General features: G+C 45.6%; 1 protein-coding gene across 1 annotated transcript in view; it reads right to left on the bottom strand.

Annotated features, from left to right (window-relative positions):
- Positions 1 to 2790: 2790 nt before the first annotated feature.
- Samd12 (sterile alpha motif domain containing 12) overlaps positions 2791 to 19363 on the bottom strand; it is a 360178-nt gene continuing 343605 nt past the window's right edge. Inside the window, exon 5 of the mRNA XM_010619516.3 lies at positions 2791 to 6068. Within this exon, the coding sequence (XP_010617818.1) occupies positions 6046 to 6068 (23 nt within the window). The 3' untranslated portion in view covers positions 2791 to 6045. The remainder of the gene's footprint in view (positions 6069 to 19363) is intronic.

Raw genomic sequence — 19363 nt, 5'->3', positions numbered from 1 at the left:
TTTCAGCAGGCCAGTTACACCTGTCCCAGTCACGACCGAGACCTTGTACAAAGTCAAGAGCCTGGTGCTACTCAGCTCTCCACAAGGCAAGCTCAGGTCATCTCGTCATGGCCTTGGTAGAGAAATTTTGCAGCCCTATTGCCTGGGATGAGTTGAAGCCAGTGGGATCCCTTCTGTCCCCATTGGGGCTGGAGGGTAAGGCCAGTTTATCGAGATCTGAGCTGAGGTTGGGATAAGAGTGAAAGAGAAGGACTGGGTGTAGCTCAGTAGTAGAGTATATGCCTGCCGTGGGTGACAAGCTGGGTTCCATCACTGGGACTGCACACACACACACACACACACACACACACACGGGCGCTCATTTAAAAAAACTGAATGACAAGGACAAAGTTTCTAGCATTCCATCACGAATAGCCACCCCCCACGTTGTTTAAGGCTCCTCCCACCACAGTGGCCTTTTTGGTGTGCAGCACAGTTGGGACACTGTGGGAAACCTGCAGCGTGAGCCTGGGGGGAGACAGCAGTCCAGTCCAATGTGTGCTACGGGGTCTGGACATAGGAGGCAGCAGGCAGTGCAAACAGATGAAATGCAGTGAACTGTGGTTCTAAAAGACACTGCAAACATTTAAAGAATTAGCATGGATTCGGCAGCCTGAGGACCCAAGACCAAGGCAGTTCTCAAATTCCAAATCCTAGTTTTGCAATGATGCTTGAGCTTAAAAGGCATTTCCATGGCATTTGTGCTATACTGTGGGCCAGGCTCAGCCCTCAGGACTCGGGAGAAGAGACCCTCAGTTGGTCCAGAGCAGGAGCAACGTCTAGGTGCTTGAGGTGTTTAACAGTGAGCACGTTTTGCCTTAAGGTTACCTTCAAAATCAGTTTCCCCCATTCTATACCAAACAGTAATCTAATAAAGCTCTCCTGTTTTGGATTCTTTAACAAAAGCAAAAAGTGTTTCAAAATAAATTTACAGACTGTGGGAAGGGGTGGTCATGACTAAACGCCTGTAATGCCATGTCTGGTAGCTATGGGTGTGCTAACATGGGGAACCAGGTGAGAGCAGCCGTTTATTCCTTTTGATCCAAATTACTGAATTTTAAAAGGCTGTGAACAATCAGTCCTCAGTGTCAGAATCATTTTAGGGATAAGCATCTCCAAAGACAGATATGTAATAGTCTTCTCGTAGATCACATCAGTAGGGTTGCTTCCATTAGGTACAGCAAGGCCTGGGTTCGAGAGTCATTCTAAGGCTTCCTGACACATGGGAGATTTGGAGACGAACAAAACAAACGACAAACCAAGACAAAACTCCCAAACGACTGGCTCCCAAATAAGAAAATCTGTGATCAGAAATAATATCTAAATATCAGCCATGCTTAATGTCAGTTCAAGCAGCCAACTGCCATTCGACATTGGTCCTACAGCAGCCTGAAAGTCATACGAAGCGCAGGCTGTTGGTGCCTCTTTGTGTTTGCGGTAATCACGCAGGGGAGGGAGGCTCCCACGTAAGAGTGACCGTTGCTTCAGGAATGATAAAGAGGCTTATATGGCAAATGAAACTTATATTTCGTAAAACCTCTTGCACTCACCTGCTGTTCCGCGGAAGTCATTTCTGTCATTCTGCCTTTGGGCAGGAGGTCACGAATCAGCCCCACGCCTATGGCCACATTCCCTCTTACATGTCATTGGTAAAATTCACCCCAAAGTGTTTAGATTCTAGACAGTGCTCGTTCCTCGCCTCCCTCCCTCTGCCCACAATGTCACTGTGCAGCCCAGGAGGTGAGGTGGTGGACCCACACGGTGGTCCCTCCCCTCCCATCTTCCCTATTTTGCTTTTATTCTTGAGGTATGGCAGGACTTCCTTGTGTTCTTGGCCAGCTTTACCTCATATTTTCCAAAGCTTTCAAAAGAATATTCCCTGTCTTCTGGATACGGAAAGTCACCGGAGCAAAATAATGGAGACATGGCTCTCTTTTGTCTTGAGCTGCTGGAATCATGTGTGTTTGTAAACCAGAGCTCATTGGTAGTTCCGGCTCTGGGACTAGACGCAGATGGCGGGGTGAGGGGGACGACTCAGGAGTGAGACCTGCCTGTCTCTGAAATGGGTTCCTCAGCTGTGGCCCAGTAGAAACATCTCCCAGACTCCCTCCATGCTGACCTCACAGGCTTTGGTGTGAAGATCAGCAATGAGCAGTCACCCCTGGGAGAAGGGAACCCAAATCCCACTGTGGCTGGGCAGCCAGCATTCCCAAGGTCAGTCTTAAGAAGGAATTATTAGTCAGGACTGGGCGAAAGAGCTGAGCACTATGTTTTTCTATTTAAGTTCCTTACTGAATATTTGAAATCTACCCACAGTGCTATCTTAAAAGAGAGATTAAAAAAAAAATCACACACACACACACACACACACACACACACACACAAAGTGGTGTGGAGGGGGCCGTGAGGGGGGTGAACAAAAACAGCCTCTAAGGGATCAAGGAATTTATGTCACTTTCAGAGATTATATTTTTTAAGTCTATGGCAGCTTTACGTCTAGTTGTCAAGTAGCAAAATTACTCTAAGAATAGGGAGGAAAACATCGCAAAGAATGAAGGTGCTAATGCACAGCGGAAGAGGAGGTTTTGGTAAAAGGAAAATGCTTGGGGAGGGGTCCTGAAAACTTCACTTCTTTGAGACTTGTATTGTTATCATCCAAAATCAATTACAAGACATTTGCAGACAAAGAAAGCATTTGCAAGTAACAAGGGGAGAGAGGCCCATTAGAGTTTATCCTCAGTTTATCTTCTCGGGGAAGGTGGATCTTCCTTTTCCCTGGAATGTTAAAAATGGCACATTTTCCTTGGAAGTAAGGGCTGTGAGCTCCTGTTGGGCAACTGTGAAGGGACTCTGAGGAGAAAGCCAGGTGGTTTACCCTGATCTGGAGGTAGATGTCAAATCTGTGGGGACACCCCATTCAGAGCTTGCACAGCAATGTGAAGGTGCCCAGGGTAGGAAGGTTGGTGGGGTCTCTATCCCCCTAGGCAAATCTAAAACTACTGAAGCGATTTGCTTTTTACCTAGCAGAACCAACAATGCTCTGTGGATTTAAATTCAGTTCTGGAGCCCGAGCAAGCTAATCCCCTTGGCACCCTGGAGAGTCTGATAATTATTCATTTCAGTTCATTCCCAAGAGTGTCTTTCTTGCACAAGTACGAGGATCAGTCTTTAATAAAAGGCCTAGCACAGATTTAAGTAAAAAGAAAAGTTAAGCATCAACAGTTTACAGCCTTTAGACATCAAAATATTTATCCCTATCTTCCCAGCCCTCATTTCCTACCCGACAAGACTTAGCACAGCCATTTCTGAATTTCTGGGAGGTAAAATCTCACACTTGTACATCTTGGGAATAAGGTACAGCACAGCAGAAGCAGCCATGAGAAGTCAGAGAGGATCTCTTTGAACAAAGAAGCCAAAGACACAATGAAGTCATTGCCCTGGCTTGCTGCTTAGCTCGTGATCATTGATTTTATGCCACCCTGTGTCCAGAACTATGCCCTCAGGTGATTTCCAACAGAGGTTGGCAGTTTGGAAAACAGTAGGAGTTCACATGTAAATACGTTGTGTGTGCCGGGCGTTAAGGCAACTTTAGAGACACTGCCCTCCACTGGGCTCCTCAGTGGTCTGCGCTGTGCCTTCTCCCATGTTTGTCTTCAACTCTCCTTCTCTGACAATATTCTGTCACTCCTTCAACTCGAAAAAAAAAAAAAAGTCGGCTATGAATCTCTACTTATTCAATCGTTCAGAATATTCTGCAAAAGCCAAAGGAAGTAACAACGCACCACCCTCACTTAGAGAACCCCGGCCCTGTAGAGCGAGTCCAGTTTTCCTAGGGTGTTAGCAGTCCTCTCGCAATGCCTCTGGTAGACCAGTTCATTCCCAGCTACAGTTTCTCAGCACCTGGCAGTAGGGAGTCCCTTAGGGTTCATTAAAACCAACTGTCAGAACTCGTTCTAGAGCTTTAGAGATGCATTTTAGTGACTAGTGGTTGCATCCACAAAAAGGGTGGGAATATCTGCGACTGGGGTGAGAATCAGAGAGCAGTTGGAGGCTGTTTTGGGATGCTCTGACCAGCTCCAGTCTGGACAGGGTGTCTGTACAGGACAGGTACAGATATACGCTCTGGTGCTGCCCAGTCCCTCAGGCAAGGACCTCTGCCTGCTGCTGTGTGCATGTTCCTGGACTCCTCTGGCACAGAGTGAAGCTGCCTGGATTCAGTTCTCCCTGTAGGAAAGGTGGGTAGCGACAGTGTGTGAGGAGGAAGTTCGGTTCGGTAAGATGGGGGAGTCTGTTTGGTATGCTATAGCTGTTCTGGCTCATGGACATTTAGCAAGTGCTTGCCAGATTGACGATGGACGGGAGGGTAGGGAAGCCCAGGTGTGGGGGCCTCACAGTGGAGGAGGGAGATGTCCAGGGTCACTGGCAGCAAGGGCTGGCTCTGACTTCTGGATGGGTGGAGAATTGTGGTCTGTTGTATATGTGATGGCCCTGGTGCTGATGGATTAAAAGGCTAGATGTGGGTGGTGTCTGAGATTCGCTGAGTCCCCTCTGGAAGCCCCTTTCCTGGCTCTGCAGCCATATCCAGCTCTCTCTCTGTGGATGAGCACTGGAGGCTATGGAAGATTCTGGAAGTTATTCTACTCATTTGAAAGAGGAGCTTCTGATGCCCTTGGGCCCAAGCTGGGGTAGCAGCATACAGAATGGACTTTGCTGAGTTTTGGATTCAGCCTACTTCAGATTTCCAGCGAAAAAACACTAAGGTGTGTTGTAGGGCCAGGCATCAAAGACAAGCCATCACCAAGGGGACAAGTTTCCCAGGACTGCTTCGTTGTAAGACAGAGTTTAAAAAATTAGTCATGGGTGCAATTCCAGAAAGGATAAGAAGAAGCAGGAGGTTCTGTGTTGAGGAAGCCACCTAGTACAGGGCTGAACCCTTTTTTTTCTCTAGGCACAAGTGGGGTCCCTTGATTTAAAGTAGAGAATTGTGATTTAAACTTGACCCAGATTATCTCCCAAAGCATTAGAGTGAGACCACATAGGAAAATTATATTCTGCTGTCCTTAGCATCAGCCCACCATGATCGATGACAGAAAGGAAATCCGTGTCCTTTTGTTTTTAGAAGAGTTCTTCTAAAGACCGAGAGAATGCACACTGGCCAAAGAGCAGCCTCCTGAATTTGGGTATTTGTACATTGTGCCTTGGTAAAAAGACCCAAGAGCTCAAATATTCCAGTTGCCAGGCCCGCTCCTCCATCCCTTTGGTGTTAAAAGTCATCCAGTTATTCAGTAAAGTGTCAAGAAGTGAGGTCTAACAGTATCATGGCCATATTTACACACCAATCTACCACATATGACTGGGAATATGCTAGTAGAGGAGCTTGTCTTGGACAGTCTGAGCCAGAAAGAAGACAAAATTTATAAAAGAAAATTCTTGTTTTCCTACATGTACCGTATGTGATGATTTATGCCAGTATATTTTTCTCATATAAAGTGCTTCAGAGTTGGACAGAATACCATAACTGACATAACAGAGACACAGTTACATCCCTACCAGGGCAGAATATTGTGAACACTTCCACGGAGATTGCAGAAGGGCTGCAAATTTTTTTTTTCTAGAACATCATGCCATCTGCACACAAATAAAAGAATCCAGTGGTTGCCATGCTACAACAGGACTTCTAGCACAGGGCAAGGACAGGCCCCAAAGGGAACTCGAGTTATGCACAGTGATGAGAACTGGAAACAATTTTCCAGCTTACGGTCTGCCAATGGCCACTTGGAACGAGTTGGCGTTGAATGATATGCACCTCATTTAAAAATCCACAGCAAACTAAGATTTCTTTCCAAAGCTCCTCATCTTGACTGAATGGGTGTTTTTCCAGTTAATCCAGTTAATCTGTTAATGCTCCAAAGGCCTCTTCTGGCAGTGTCACGAGTTAGTCTTTCTGTGGGAACAGGCCATGTTCACACCAACTGGCAGGACAGCAGCTTGGAAGGCTAACCATGTTTATGGAGAACCCTCGGCTGAGGCTGCAAGAAGAAAAAGGGGGAAACATGGTAAGTCACTTCCATTACGTTCCCAGACACTGATAAGTAGCAATGATCTTATTCAAATGAAACCTAACACCTTTAGGTCAAAGAGAAAGCTGTAGCCAAGATGGTGGTTCCTCAACTCCAGGATGGATTTGTGATGGCTTGTATTCATGGCGTGACCTTTTATCATTTGGCAGGGAATGGAGGACAGCCATCGCAGAGACAGGCAGACATGGAAAGCCCCTCTCGGAGAAAGGCTGAGCTGTCTGCAAGGAAGCGCTACCCCAGGTCTCTGGAACCAACAGCCAGCTCCAAGGCAGTGGTGCTGGTTGGGAACCCATTTCATACATTGTGGTTCATGCATTTGCTTGATCTTGGGCAAGATCAGATTGGGAATGTGGGAGGCTTTTTGGGGGGCATGTGGGGGGGTAGTTTCATTCATCAGGAAGATTTTTTCTGGGATAAAATCTAGATGGAAATATCGGTCACAATATGGCTGGAGTTCCTGACTTTGCTTATTGAAAAGTTAGAGTGGCTTAGCAGGTGTATTGAAAAGAAAGTCACTCAACCCTGATTAGAGATTGAATTATTTGAATTTCACCTCTGTTTTGGTCTTGGGAATACTAGTGAAGATATACTGCCCTGCTTTTAATTTTCTAATTTTCCATTATTTTATCTAACCCTATAGTTCCCTATTCACAAGTCATTAATAATTCATGATCACATACGTGCAACTGAATGTTGCAAAAAATTATCAATACTAGTTTTATTTAATATGTAAAGCTACTGGGCAATAAAAGAAGAGGACAACAAATATAAAAGTAAAAACTACCTAGGTTTTCAAGTCTAATTGCTGTTATAAAATATGAGAGGGCACAAAATTCGCAAGCAAATGTTTGCTGCTTTTGTGAAAATGCAAAAATCAAAAGTTACCACATTAGAGAATTAAATATCACACAGTAATACAGACTTCTAACAAAGCTGCAGCACAAGTAGGATACTAATATGTTTCTGATAGCACTGTAAACTAGAAAAATTGTCAATTCATTTAAAAACTATAAAAAAATGGATGTTCCTTGATCTAGTGATCTCATTTCTAGGAGTGTGCCCTAAGGAAATAACATAAAGAAGACAGAACTTATATGCAAACATATGTGAGCTAGAGGTTATGAGTAAAAGAGGAAGAATTAGAAATAACCCATGTCATGTTGCTGAAATTGAGGTTAAGTGAATTGTGGTACATTAGCAAGATGGATGATAACTGGCCACTTACGTAATACAAATTATAATGAGTATGTAGCAGCATGACAAGCAGTTATGATATCCTATAACACACAATTTACACATGTCAGAGAGAAGAAATATGTAATGGTATTAGGATCTGTAAAATTATCATGATATTTTGCAAAATTTCAACAAAAGTCAGGCTCACAGGGTACAGACTTGGCCCATGAGCACCGACTAGTTGAAGTGTCATGATTGTTTCCATTTACTAGGAAATACTTCATATTTTTCACTAAGGGACAACATTCTAGCATGTCTTATGGAGGGGGATAGACACTCCACTGTAGGTAAGAATTTTCTGTCTGGGTCTCCCCAGAAGAGAGTAATACAGCCTGGAGGAATAGCACAGGTTTCTAGGAAACTGGCAAGACTTTTGCTAAAATCAGATCTGGAAGATGTGCAATCCTTAAAAAGAATTATGATGAATAATCGACGAAATAAAATAAAAACTAAAAAAGGAATAAGGATAATAAAAAGTTAGTGCTATTAAATTACTATACTTTGGGTCCTTGTGAGGATTTGACAACCATGTCTGTCAGCCCAACAGCCATGTTCCCTACAAGGGCTTCCAGCAGGTGACAGATGGCAGACGTGTCCAATCTTAGCACAGAAGAGCTTGGCACTTGTAACTATAGATATAAGCCAATATTATACTTCACAACTATTTCACCCCATTTTATGCATGAGGAAATTGAGGCCCAGAAGGGGCATTAGCCTAAGGTTACACAGGTAGCAAGGATCAAAGCTATATTCACAACGAGATGGGTCCACCCAAGTGAGTGACATTCAGGGATACAAAATTCAGAGCCTCTCTCCTTCTCCTATCTTCATGACAGGATTCTGTGTTTATTCACAAGTTCAATTAGCACAGTGGTAATGCGGGGCAGGGTAGAAAATTGGAGTTTAAATTAATTTATATCAGGAAGAAGAGTGAGAAAGTGCAAGTCATGAATGCAAAAGCAGCAGAGGGGGTTTAGCGAATGACACAGGAGGTTTGGGGCTTTGGGAAGAGGGACAGCTATAGAGCAAGTGTGCAGTGGCATGATGTCCCCTTTGCCAACTTTCCACGGCATTTAGGAATCGTCTTTGCTGATGGGTGCCTACTATTGTGTCACCTTGGAATGGATCAGTGTGGAGCTGGTCTGTGTGGAAACAAGAGGACCTCACTCACTCAGGTGGAGCGAGCAAGGCACAGGGCCAAAATCTTTCTATCACACATGCGTGGTTACCGGGTCTGCTGTCATTGCTTTGCTAGGCATTTTTGTTATCTGCAACAGAATTCATGTCTTGAAGCCTCCCCGAGGTCAAAATGCAAAATGGCGTGCCGCTTGAGAGACAGTCATCGTCCATGTGGGACTCACCGATGCTGCAGCCGTCCCAGGCTCCTTCCGGCATCTCCTGGGTGGCTCCTGGCCTTTGCTCAGCCTTTCCTTCTCTCTAACATGCATTCTCATAAACTCTCAGACCGGGGTAAATACCAAATCCTCCATCTTTCTGAGCTCTCCAATGGACACATTCTTTATGATGTCTTCTCTCCCCACAGAAACAGCTCAAAGCTCCCTTCTCTGAGCCAGCATGGCTTAAACTTTTGTCACCACGCCCACAATATTCATTGTTCCTCCTGCATTCTTTTCAGTGCCAGGAATCGAATCCAGGGCCTCATGCATGCCAGGAAAGTGTTCTCCCATTAGCCACACCTTAGTCCTCCTCTTAGATCCTTTGAGGGCAGTGCCATGCATGGCTTTCTTCCTAATAAAGAGTTGTGACATTAAGGAAGGATTTTTTTTTTTCCATTTTGTAAGGCTAGTGATGGAATCCGGGCCTTGCACATAGTAAGTAGGCAGGTGCTCCGCTCTGAGCACCACCCCCAGCAGAATACAAATTCTCCAACTCAGAAGCAATGCAGGAGAAATCAAAGGAACTGTGTTGCATCATTGACTTCTCATTAAATGTGAATCCGATTCATAGATGGACACAAGGAAAGGTTTGGCTTAGAGAAAGTTGGTCCATTTCTATTTAAACATTTAAATATCTTTCCTACATTTGGTGCAGCAGTTCTCACCTGGGTGCGGTTTTGCCTCCTAGGGCGACAACAAGTATTGCCCAAAGGTTATTTCTGGTTTTCACAACTTGGGGTACCACTGGCATCAGGAGAGTTGAGGGCAGCAACCCTGCAAGCATCCTAGGGTGCACAAGACACCCCCTCAACAGAGAATGATCCAGCTCAAACATTCAGAGTGCTGAGGTTGGTTTAGAAGACAGGTGCTCGCTTATTTTCTTTTTCTGGTTGTGAGCCAAATATATCATTCCTAAAATAGGCCAAGGTAAAAACCACCCTAAGTGGGCCTCTTGTACGTACAGGAAATAAGACTAATTTCAAACCTCACTCCCCACTTCTATTCATCATTTTCACATTTTATTTGATTCTATATTCAATGTAATCAAAATCTCTAATACTAAATCACTTCTAGCTTCTTCAGCCCTCACAGGCTCACCATTATGAGAATCAAGATGGGATGATTTAGACAGGTAAGCTCAATTAATTAATCAGCATGTATGGAAGAAACGAGGAGATAAAAGGAGGACAAGGGCCGATTTATGTGGTAATAAAACTGCTACCACCCTTGTTGGTGGGAGAAATCATATCTATTCTTGGTGACACCGGTTCCGTTTCAGCCACTTTCTTCCCACCATAAAATCAAAGGGGTATTTGCTCACCGAGAGCATGATGAAGAAATCAACCTTACCTTCTGCCTGTATGAACCATGGAGATCAAAACCTCAAACAAAGGGGGTTATCAGGAAGGCAGACAAGAATAAAACAGGCGACACCTTCAAACTAGCCTGTATAAGTACCGCGCACTAACTGATTAAGCCACTGGAGCTCCCAAACTAGCCTGTAACTTCCCACGATTCCTAGTAAACCAGGAACCACAACAAGGCTGTGATGGCTAATTTTATGGTCAACACCACCGGGCCGCAGCGTGTGCAGATAGTTGGTTAAATATTATTCTGGACATTTCGAGGTGTTCGTGGGCAAGGTTAATGTTTGCGAGGCTGAGAGAAGCTCCTGGCCCTACCTCCCAGGGGGGCATTCAAGGCCCTGCAGACTTAGAACATCACAGGAAGAGAGGAGTAACTCTCTCTGCCTGAATGTCTTTGGGAGGGGGCGTCACTTTCTCCAAGGCCTTAGTGATGAGTCTCAGACCAGAACTGTACTGCTAGTGCTCCTGGGTCTGCAGTCTGGGTCTGCAGAGCTCCAGAAGCCTCTCTCTCACACGGGTGAGTCTCCATCCATCTTCGAGTCCTGTTTCCAGGGAGGACTCTGACCGACACTGCATTAGCCCAGCACTTCCCATGTGCCCACACCAGGCTAAGAACCTGGCACAACCCAGGTAGGGAGGTGCCCTGACCTCACTCCACAGGTAACAAAGCCAGGCCTCGAGAGACGAATGACCCAACACGGGCTACTGCAGCCGTTAGGTCAGGTCTGGCCTCTGCGCTGGCTGAGCAGTTCCACAGGTGGTAGGAAATGTGAGGCTATTAGTATTCGGTGGGCTGCAAGGGCCTCAGCCTCCATCTCTCGCCAGCTGTTTTGTTTAGAACATGACTATTTTCCGGTTCTTTAAGAGAGCACTCTGTGACCTGGCTTCGTCCTTCTCCTGGGGCCGACAGGGTCCCCTCTCTTGGGGAGCTTTGGGGGTTCCAGTGATGAACAAACTCGTCCCTGCCTGTAGGTACTGAACACGAGCAGGAAGGAATGTACTGTGTACAAGCTGCCCTTCCTCTCTCCTTGGCCTTGGACTTCACTGTTCAAGCTCCATGAGGCTCAGAAAGCTCCAGGTCTCAGGAGAAGGAAATGCTAGCTACCCTGATCACTGGCCACTACACACGCACACCGGTATCAAATTATCCACCCTAAATAGGAGAGAATGCAAAAATGGAAATGAAGGGATTGTAAAGAAGAGGGGAGGAGGGGTGAAGGGAGGGCCGGGACAAGGGGACAAAATGAGAACCAAGACCTGTCATGTAGAGGTACAGGATCCCAGTAATGAATGTAACTGTGCTGTGTACCTAAAATGTACCAATAAACTCAACGAGGGAAAAAAATTATCCACCCTATGTCGATATTTAAAAGATTAGGTACAAATAAAAATTTAAAAGTTTGACTGTGGCAAATGCACACCTCTGAGAAATCAACTCTGATTCCTGTGGGTTAAATTGAGTCCTTGGATTCTGGGGTTTAAATGCTGACATTTCCACCACAGGTGTTCCCAGTTGCCTATGGAAGACTCATCTTGGGGAGCATCTTAAAATTCTCACTGTGTCCGGTCTCCATCTCCATGGAGCCAGAATGTGGTGTGTGTGTGTGTGTGTGTGTGTGTGTGGTGTGTGTGTGTGTGTAAAACTCTACACAAGAGGCTCAGTAATTCTCACCAAGCCAGGCTGGCGACTGCCATGTAAACACCTACATCTTTCCCCCAGTACTTAAACGGTAGTCATTTGTCCTTCACACAGAGAAAAGTGGAATGGACTGGGGGAAAGTGTGGTTTGCAGCCTTGTTCTTTTCATATAATGAAATGCCAGGATTTCTGCATGAGATACCGCGCTGGGGCTTAGAAGGGGACAGATGGGTGTGGCTTTGAGATGGACCAAGGCATCCCAGCCATCTGCAGTCTGGGCTCAGGCGCATTCTGTCATCCCAATACTGCTCGCTTTCTGCAGGTCTGCTCCTGTCTCACCCAACATTTACTCCTCTGAATACTGCTAAAAGGTCCTGCACTGCTTTGGGGGTAGAGGACTAGAGGAGTTTCAAATTTATGTCACTACGCTATAACACTTTCCTAGAATCACCCGATGATGTGTCTGTCCCCACTCTAGTGCTCCTCAGAAATCCCCCAGAGTGGGCAAACATTTCTCTAGGCCTCAAGAGGGAAGAATCTGATGGAATGGGTGTAGGGTAGGCCTGGGAGTGGGATTTCAAATAACAATGCAGGGCCGGTGGTATTGCCATCAGAGCCTCTCTCTTGAGGCAATGCTCCTAGGAACATCAAGGTCCTTCAGGCAAAGAGGTTGCCCCATTCTTCTCTTTATGTAGAGTGGAGTGGAATGTCTGAAATATCAAAGGTGCTCTTGAAGAGCTTGTGGAATGCGTGCACGAGTAAACCCATGGCTGTTGGGTGAGAGCTATGTGAATGAAGTTAGAAGCAACTCCAGGTGTGGGTGGAATTTGTTGGGGGCCGTGGAACTGTTCTCCAGTGAGACTTGGTTTCAGTGTATGCAGGTATCCGACCTCCATGAAACTTCCACCATCATTTAGGGCATCTAGTAACTCCAGTCTTCAGGAATCACTTCCTGAGGAAAATAGCAAAATCACACCCAGGTTACAGCACCTAGAACCAGAAGGCCGTTACCAGTGGATCATGTCCTTGTACAACGTGAACATGATGCATTTCCAGGAGAAAGGACCGTTAACCAGCCACTCTCAACAGGGGTGTATCTGGGATTCACATGGGACAGAGGTAAGGGTCTCATATCACTATGTCCCAGCAGCTGTTCCAAGAGCCCACAGCACCTTGCAGAAGAAAACCGACCATTGGCATGAACAGCAACAAATGTCAGGAGACAGTGTGAAATTATACCTTGAAGTTTAATCCAAGATGCAAATGAAATCCCCGCCCCCGGCCCCAATGGCAGACTGCCTAGCAGAGGGTACTCGAGGGAGTGTTTTCTAATTTCCTTCATTGCTTCTGTACCCCAGCTGACCCAGTCATGGAACATAGTGCCCTGAATATCAACTGCATAAGTAAGTCCTTTCCCTTCCCTTCTCCCTCCCACCCACCCTCCTCCCTTTCCCTCTCTCCCTTCCTTCCTTCTTTCTTTTACAGTGCTGAGGATTAAATCCAGGGCCTCATGCACGCTAGGCCAGTGCTCTTTCTAAAAAGTTCATCTATCTTTCTTTGTCTTTTGCTCTATTTGATTTTATTTCATCTGAAGGGCTTCTCCATCCACCAATCCAACAACCTTTTCCTTTGGAAAAATGTTCTGTAAGATTTACTTCTTTAGAAAAGTGGCATTTTAAAAAACAAAACAAAAAACTCCTACAGTTCTTCCAAGAGAAAGAGAAAAGCACAGGTCTGCAGGAGTCTGCAAGCTATACTTAGGGTTTCTCCTTTTGCCTGCCAAGTCTCAAGGGGCTAGAAGTGTCTCTTCATGAAACAATGCTATGCAAGCTGAAAAAAAAGAAAACAAAAAACAGATGGACAAATGGGGCTGATAAGAAATAATGCCATTCAATGTAGAGAATTTTTGAGCAGAAAGGCCTTACAGCAGTGACTCTCACACCTTCATGAGCACACACCTGGGCATGTTGTGAGTTACGGTCCTTACAAGGTCTGTGCAATAGCCAGACGCGGTCCCCAGGCCCTGCTTGGAGTAGCAAGGCCACAGCACTGTGCCATGGAAGTTCTTGAGGGGACAGAAAAGCGCTGTGTTCATTTGCCATACGTGGCTGTCAAGCACCTGAGAGGTGGTGACCACGTGGAGGAAATGACTTTGAAGTTTTATTTAATTTGCTTATGTTTTGAAGGCCACATGCACCCAGTGCCCACCATGTTTGACTGCACCACGCTGCTGCATAGAAAAGGGAACTCAGAAAGTCAGCGAAAAAGTTTCAGGAGGAAACACCCGAAGAAACAGCCAAGGGAGGCTCCAGACTCTCTCGCCACCCTGCAGCTGAGTCATTCCCACTGACCCCTTCCTGCCCCAGACAGGGAAGACTCCAAGCTCCTCTATTTTTACTGTCTTCCCAGAATCACTCTCTATACAAAGTAGTGATGAGAAAAGATTCTATAAACATTCTGAAGTGCAGAAGATTATCTCGTTTACATAAACTTCCCTGACCTGGCAAAATCAAGCAAGAACAGCTTCTTTGTGAGGAGCCCTTTCCCTCTGGGGTCCGTCTAGCAGCCTTCTAAAGATGGGCCTCGGTCTGGAACACAGAGGCAAACGCAGGCAGTCCAGACGTACCCCATGTTAAACCATATTTAAATGAGAACATGCAGTGGGTGGGTGGGGAACAGCAAGGGCTTGGTTTTGTCTAAACTGGAAACCCCCGCTCTCAGCAGGTTACAGGTTACATTACAGTTAACGAGATTGGGAGATGTTCCCTGAGCTGCTGATTACTAATTTCCATTGAGGAAAAAGTTATGAGGCTTGGATCTCTTAATGATAACAGATAATTTCTCTGTGTGGGCAGAGCTACAAAACATGTTGCTATGAAACTATATGGATTGCGCTCTTTCTTTTATGTGCACAGTTTCCCCTTAAAGAATCCACTTGGCATCCATCACAAACCTGCTTGGAGACTCTTATGATTAATCCCTTGAACTGGCTGGCAGCCACCAGCAGGATCTTGCAGTTTACCAGTTTCTACACAGAATTACGAAGTTGAAGGTTTAATGGGATTTCAGGTAATAGGGTCCAGATGTCCAAGACTACGATGGTGGAAATGACACCCCTGTAAGGCTCCAGAGGTTAAAGCTTATTTATTTCTTGCTCAGTAGAGTTTCCTGTTTACGTAATCTTGAACCAGTCAAATGCTAAGGCCCTCACCTTGACATACCACATCCAGCGAGGACGTTCAAAGTCACACACACCTGCATCCGATGGCCAGAGACAGAAACATTTCAGCCCAGGCTACGGTAATTAACAATCCCACTACCGCCTCGCAGCTATGCGGACCTTAACTTCCAATTGCTTTCACATATTTGATTGCATTTTATTCTGTTAGGATCTGAGAGAAATGGGCTGGGACAGGTAATATTATCTCCATTTTGCTGAGGGAACCACGGTATATAGAAGAGAGGGAGCGATGAGAGCTAACACCCGTGGGCCCACATATGGGAGAAGTGCTGTTCCGTAGGGTTGTGAGAGTACTCCTGCCTCCCAGCCTCCTAAGAGCCCTGAGGTTGTGCCACTGCCCGCTGCACTTTGCCACGAGAAGTGTACAGCTGAGAGAGCTTGGGTCAGACCATGAGTAACAGACAGAGCCAGGATACAGCTGGTACGCTGGCTCTTGGTTCCACCTCTCTGCCCCCACCCCAGGAAGTACTTTCAGCATTGCCCACTGGCCTGGAGCCTGCTGCTGGGATCTGGCATTCTCTCTACATTCCTTACAGGGAGGACGACAAACCCCAGGTACCGTTTTCTACAAGAAGCCACCTATGTCCCCGTTGTGTGCTCTTCAGTCTCCTGAGCCCTCTGAGAAGGGGATTCTGTTTAATTGTATTCCAGTTGAAAGGATGACCTGGCCTAAAATTCCACGCCCTTTCTGATCTCATCTCAAGATCTCCTTCCGGCTGTACTCACGGTGCATTCCAGACAGAGTAACAACCCCATTCCTGGATGCCTGGCCTTTGTTTGCACAGTCTCTGCTTCCTGTGCTTCTGCCGGATTCTTCCCACTGTACCAGGGCCGGTGAATAGGCTACATGGCCAAGAGGGGTCACAAACTCCCGCAAACCTTCTCACTCCCTGTTCCAAAACTTCTGTATGGTTTTACTGAATGAATGCATGAACGAATGAAATAAGCATCATTTCCTTTTTATTCCCTGAGGTGCTACGGGCCAAACCCAGGGCCTTGAATGTGCTGGCCAGGATTCTATCGCTAAGTCACAACTCCCGGCTCAACATTGTTTCTTGATTGTTCTGTGCTACACCAGGGAGGTAAACGTGAATAACAACACTGGTCTTCCCCAAGGGCCACTCCCAGCTCCCAATCCAGTAGGAGATGTGCACACAGAGGAACCACCACCCCTAGTCCTCAAGCTAGAAGACCAGCACGTGTCCCAGGGAGCAGAGAGAGGCGGAGCGGTGTGTACACATTCTCCCAAGCCTGACTCCCTCTGGTGACGAAAGCAATGTCATGGAGCAAGAGACTGCATTTTATACCTCTTGGGACAGCCCCCAGCACTCAGCTTGGCTCCTAGAGGAAGAAACACGTGGAGACCAGTGAAGGGCTGTGATCAAGGGATCTTCTGGGGCCCCCCTTCCCATCTTGAGAGTGAGAAGGAAGAGCGAGGCAGGGCTTGGCTTCTGCCCACGGTGTGCACGGGCCCAGCACAAGGGAGGGGACCCTCCTGGGTCCCACAGGGAGAGCAGCAGTGGCTGGAACCCCACCCTCTGCTGCAAGGTTCCTAGGAAGGATCGTGTATGGCCTTGAAGTACCTTTGGGCAAATCTTCCCAGAAGCCATTGCTCTCCTCAAGGGTAGAAAATACCTTTGCCCCACTTTTTTATTCTAAAAATTAATATATTAATGAATTTCCATCACTGTGACATTTATATGCACGTACACATGCACTTTAGGGAATATTTTAAATTACTCCTATCTCAGAACAGTGACTGATTAGCATGATACAACCTGTATAAAGCACTGTGCACAAATACGTTCTATTTATTTTTTGTATTGATTGATGGGTTTTTTGAGACAGGGTCTCACTATGCAGTTCAAGCCGGCCTTGAACTCACTGTGTAGCTCAGGCTGGTCCCCATCACCCATGGTGATCTCCTGTCTCAGTTTCACAAGGGCTGGGATTACAAAGGAGCTTTTTTGTTAGCAAGTCTTGATTGTGGCTTTGGGGACCACCATAGCATTTCATTCACATTTGGGTGGTTTCTTGACGACAAGAGGCAGAATGCTTCCCCGCACAGCTCTCTGAGCCACAGCTTCCTCATCTCTAAAAGAAGAATTCATGTGTACTTTGCTGATTTTTTTGTGAAAGAACCATGTACTTCATTGAATCCAAGATGTACTTTTGAAAATACACCACTAAGAAAGAATAACAAAAATGACTGCAAATTAAACTACAATACCATACTTTTGATAGACCTGCACAAAGCAAAACATCAGCCTTCTGTTGCTTTGAGATTGCTTTCCTGTGTCCTGCCTGAAGAACCCGGTAATTTTTCCTGCCTTCAGGTGCCAGCTTTGTGTTCGATAAGTAATCTTGGTGATGCCTCTCGGTAGTAAAATGTGACATACCTTCGTTTACTTGTGATGTCTTTCTATCTGCGTGCAGAGCTCAGATGGCTGCTTTGTAAAGACATAAAAGACTTGGTTATTCCTGCAGCGTCAAAATTCACTTTCCTGTTGGTGCTCTGTTTCCCTGACTTTTGGCTTATAAGATACATTCTTGTCTCAATGCTAAATTATAGAGTAATATTTCCGAAGCAATTTTAAATAGGAATTAAACTTGAGTGAAGTGATAAAACTATGAACAATCACAGCCAAACTCACGCACACAAGACTGCCATATGACCTAGAGCAATTATACAATTGCCCAGATGGTACAATGTTCAATTCAGCAATGTTAAAATGTGACAAAATGTGCATCTCAGAGGCAATGAAAAATGATCAATGAAAGAACATATATCATTGGTTGTGGGTCCCACAGATGCCCAACAAATCTCAAACCTTTTCTCTTTTAATAACGAATAAGACTGTGATGAAGTCTAAAGAGACACGGGACCAGACCTCATCTTTTGGAAAAGCGATAAAATGCTGAATTTAAATCTGATTTTTGTTGGGTAAAATGTGTATTTCAGGAACCAGGAGGCCAGGAATGGTCAGGTCTCACCTGTGAGACAGCTGCAAACTCTTTGTTGTAGCCTCTCCCTACCGCCCACCAAGAGGTGGGGTCTTTCCTCATACTCTTGGTCTGCTCCAGACCTATGGCTGTTTTGACCAAAAGAATGTGGTAAGAATAGCACTCCACCACTTCGAGGCTGCATGTCTGGAGGACTGGGAATCACTTCCTCCTTGGAAGCCAGTAGCCATGCTGTTCGTAAGCTCAGAAGCTGCATGGAGAGACCCACATGGAGGGGCATCGAGAGTCCAGTCAACACCCCGGCAGAGCAATGGGTTGACTTCCTGGGCTAACTTGCTAGCCATCTGAGTGAACCAGCTACACTCGGTCTGGGCAGGTGGATCCTCAGCCCCAGGTGATAGCACACGGGGTAAAAACACAAAGTCCCTCCTAAGCCTTGTCCAAACTGCAGAAGAATGCCCAAAGAGTGACCGGTGAAGCTTATAAAATATCGAGGGCTTTGTTATGTGGCAAGAGATCATCACAGATGCTCTGAGCAAGACTTCTCGTATCCCAAGAATCAGAACCTGCCATGTGAATTCTGTGTCTAAGGCTGAGAGAACCAGTGTCTCTTTGCACACACATCAGTGGAAATGAGCACTCTGGTCACGCACAGTTCTACACAACCTTCAGGAATGGAAATGACGAATACTATTGTGTTTTCTTCAGCAGTACTGTTGGGTTATTATTTTATATTTTACAAAGGTATTTACTCATTATTTTGATCTACACAAATAATCTGGCCATGATTCTGTATTTTATGACTTCTGTGACTGTTGGGTTGGGAAATACAAAATTGGACAGTCTGGAAGGAAAGTTTCATTTCAGTTGCCAGATTCTAGGAATCTAGACCTTAAAAGTGCCTGTTTTTAATAATATCTTACTTCATTCCCAAGAGTCCACTTTTGGCTAATGACTATAGTTTTCTTCCACCATTCTTATCAGGTTATAAAATCAGCTTCCCATAGAACGATTCTCAAATAATCTCATGTGTTTTTCAACTTCCTTTTGCAAGCCCTGGGAGCCCATTGGTAAGAGTGATGATTTGGGAAAGAAACATGATCAAGACTTGGCCAAAGCCGGAAAGACGACAGACACAGAGTCAACAGCTGCTTCATTAATTTCGGATGCCTTAGCACTGTCACAAACAAAAACAAAATGAAAATCAAATGGACAAAGACTTCCCAAAGAGCATTTTTTTCCATATATGGATATGGTCGCTTCGTGATTGCTCAGTTGGTGACTATATACAAATGGGAACACAGGAGGAATCGCGGAAGTGGTTCCACAGCCTCAGGGGTTTAAGAAGCAGGACAGAGAGAGCATACTGTGCACAGAGGAGGTGCTTAGTGGGATATGAAC

Source organism: Fukomys damarensis, unplaced genomic scaffold (assembly GCF_012274545.1).
Source record: "Fukomys damarensis isolate Sample0158 unplaced genomic scaffold, DMR_v1.0_HiC HiC_scaffold_5, whole genome shotgun sequence".
NCBI lineage: Eukaryota > Metazoa > Chordata > Mammalia > Rodentia > Bathyergidae > Fukomys > Fukomys damarensis.
The sequence above is the reverse complement of the archived record's forward strand: the minus strand, read 5'-3'. Positions and strand labels throughout refer to the sequence as shown.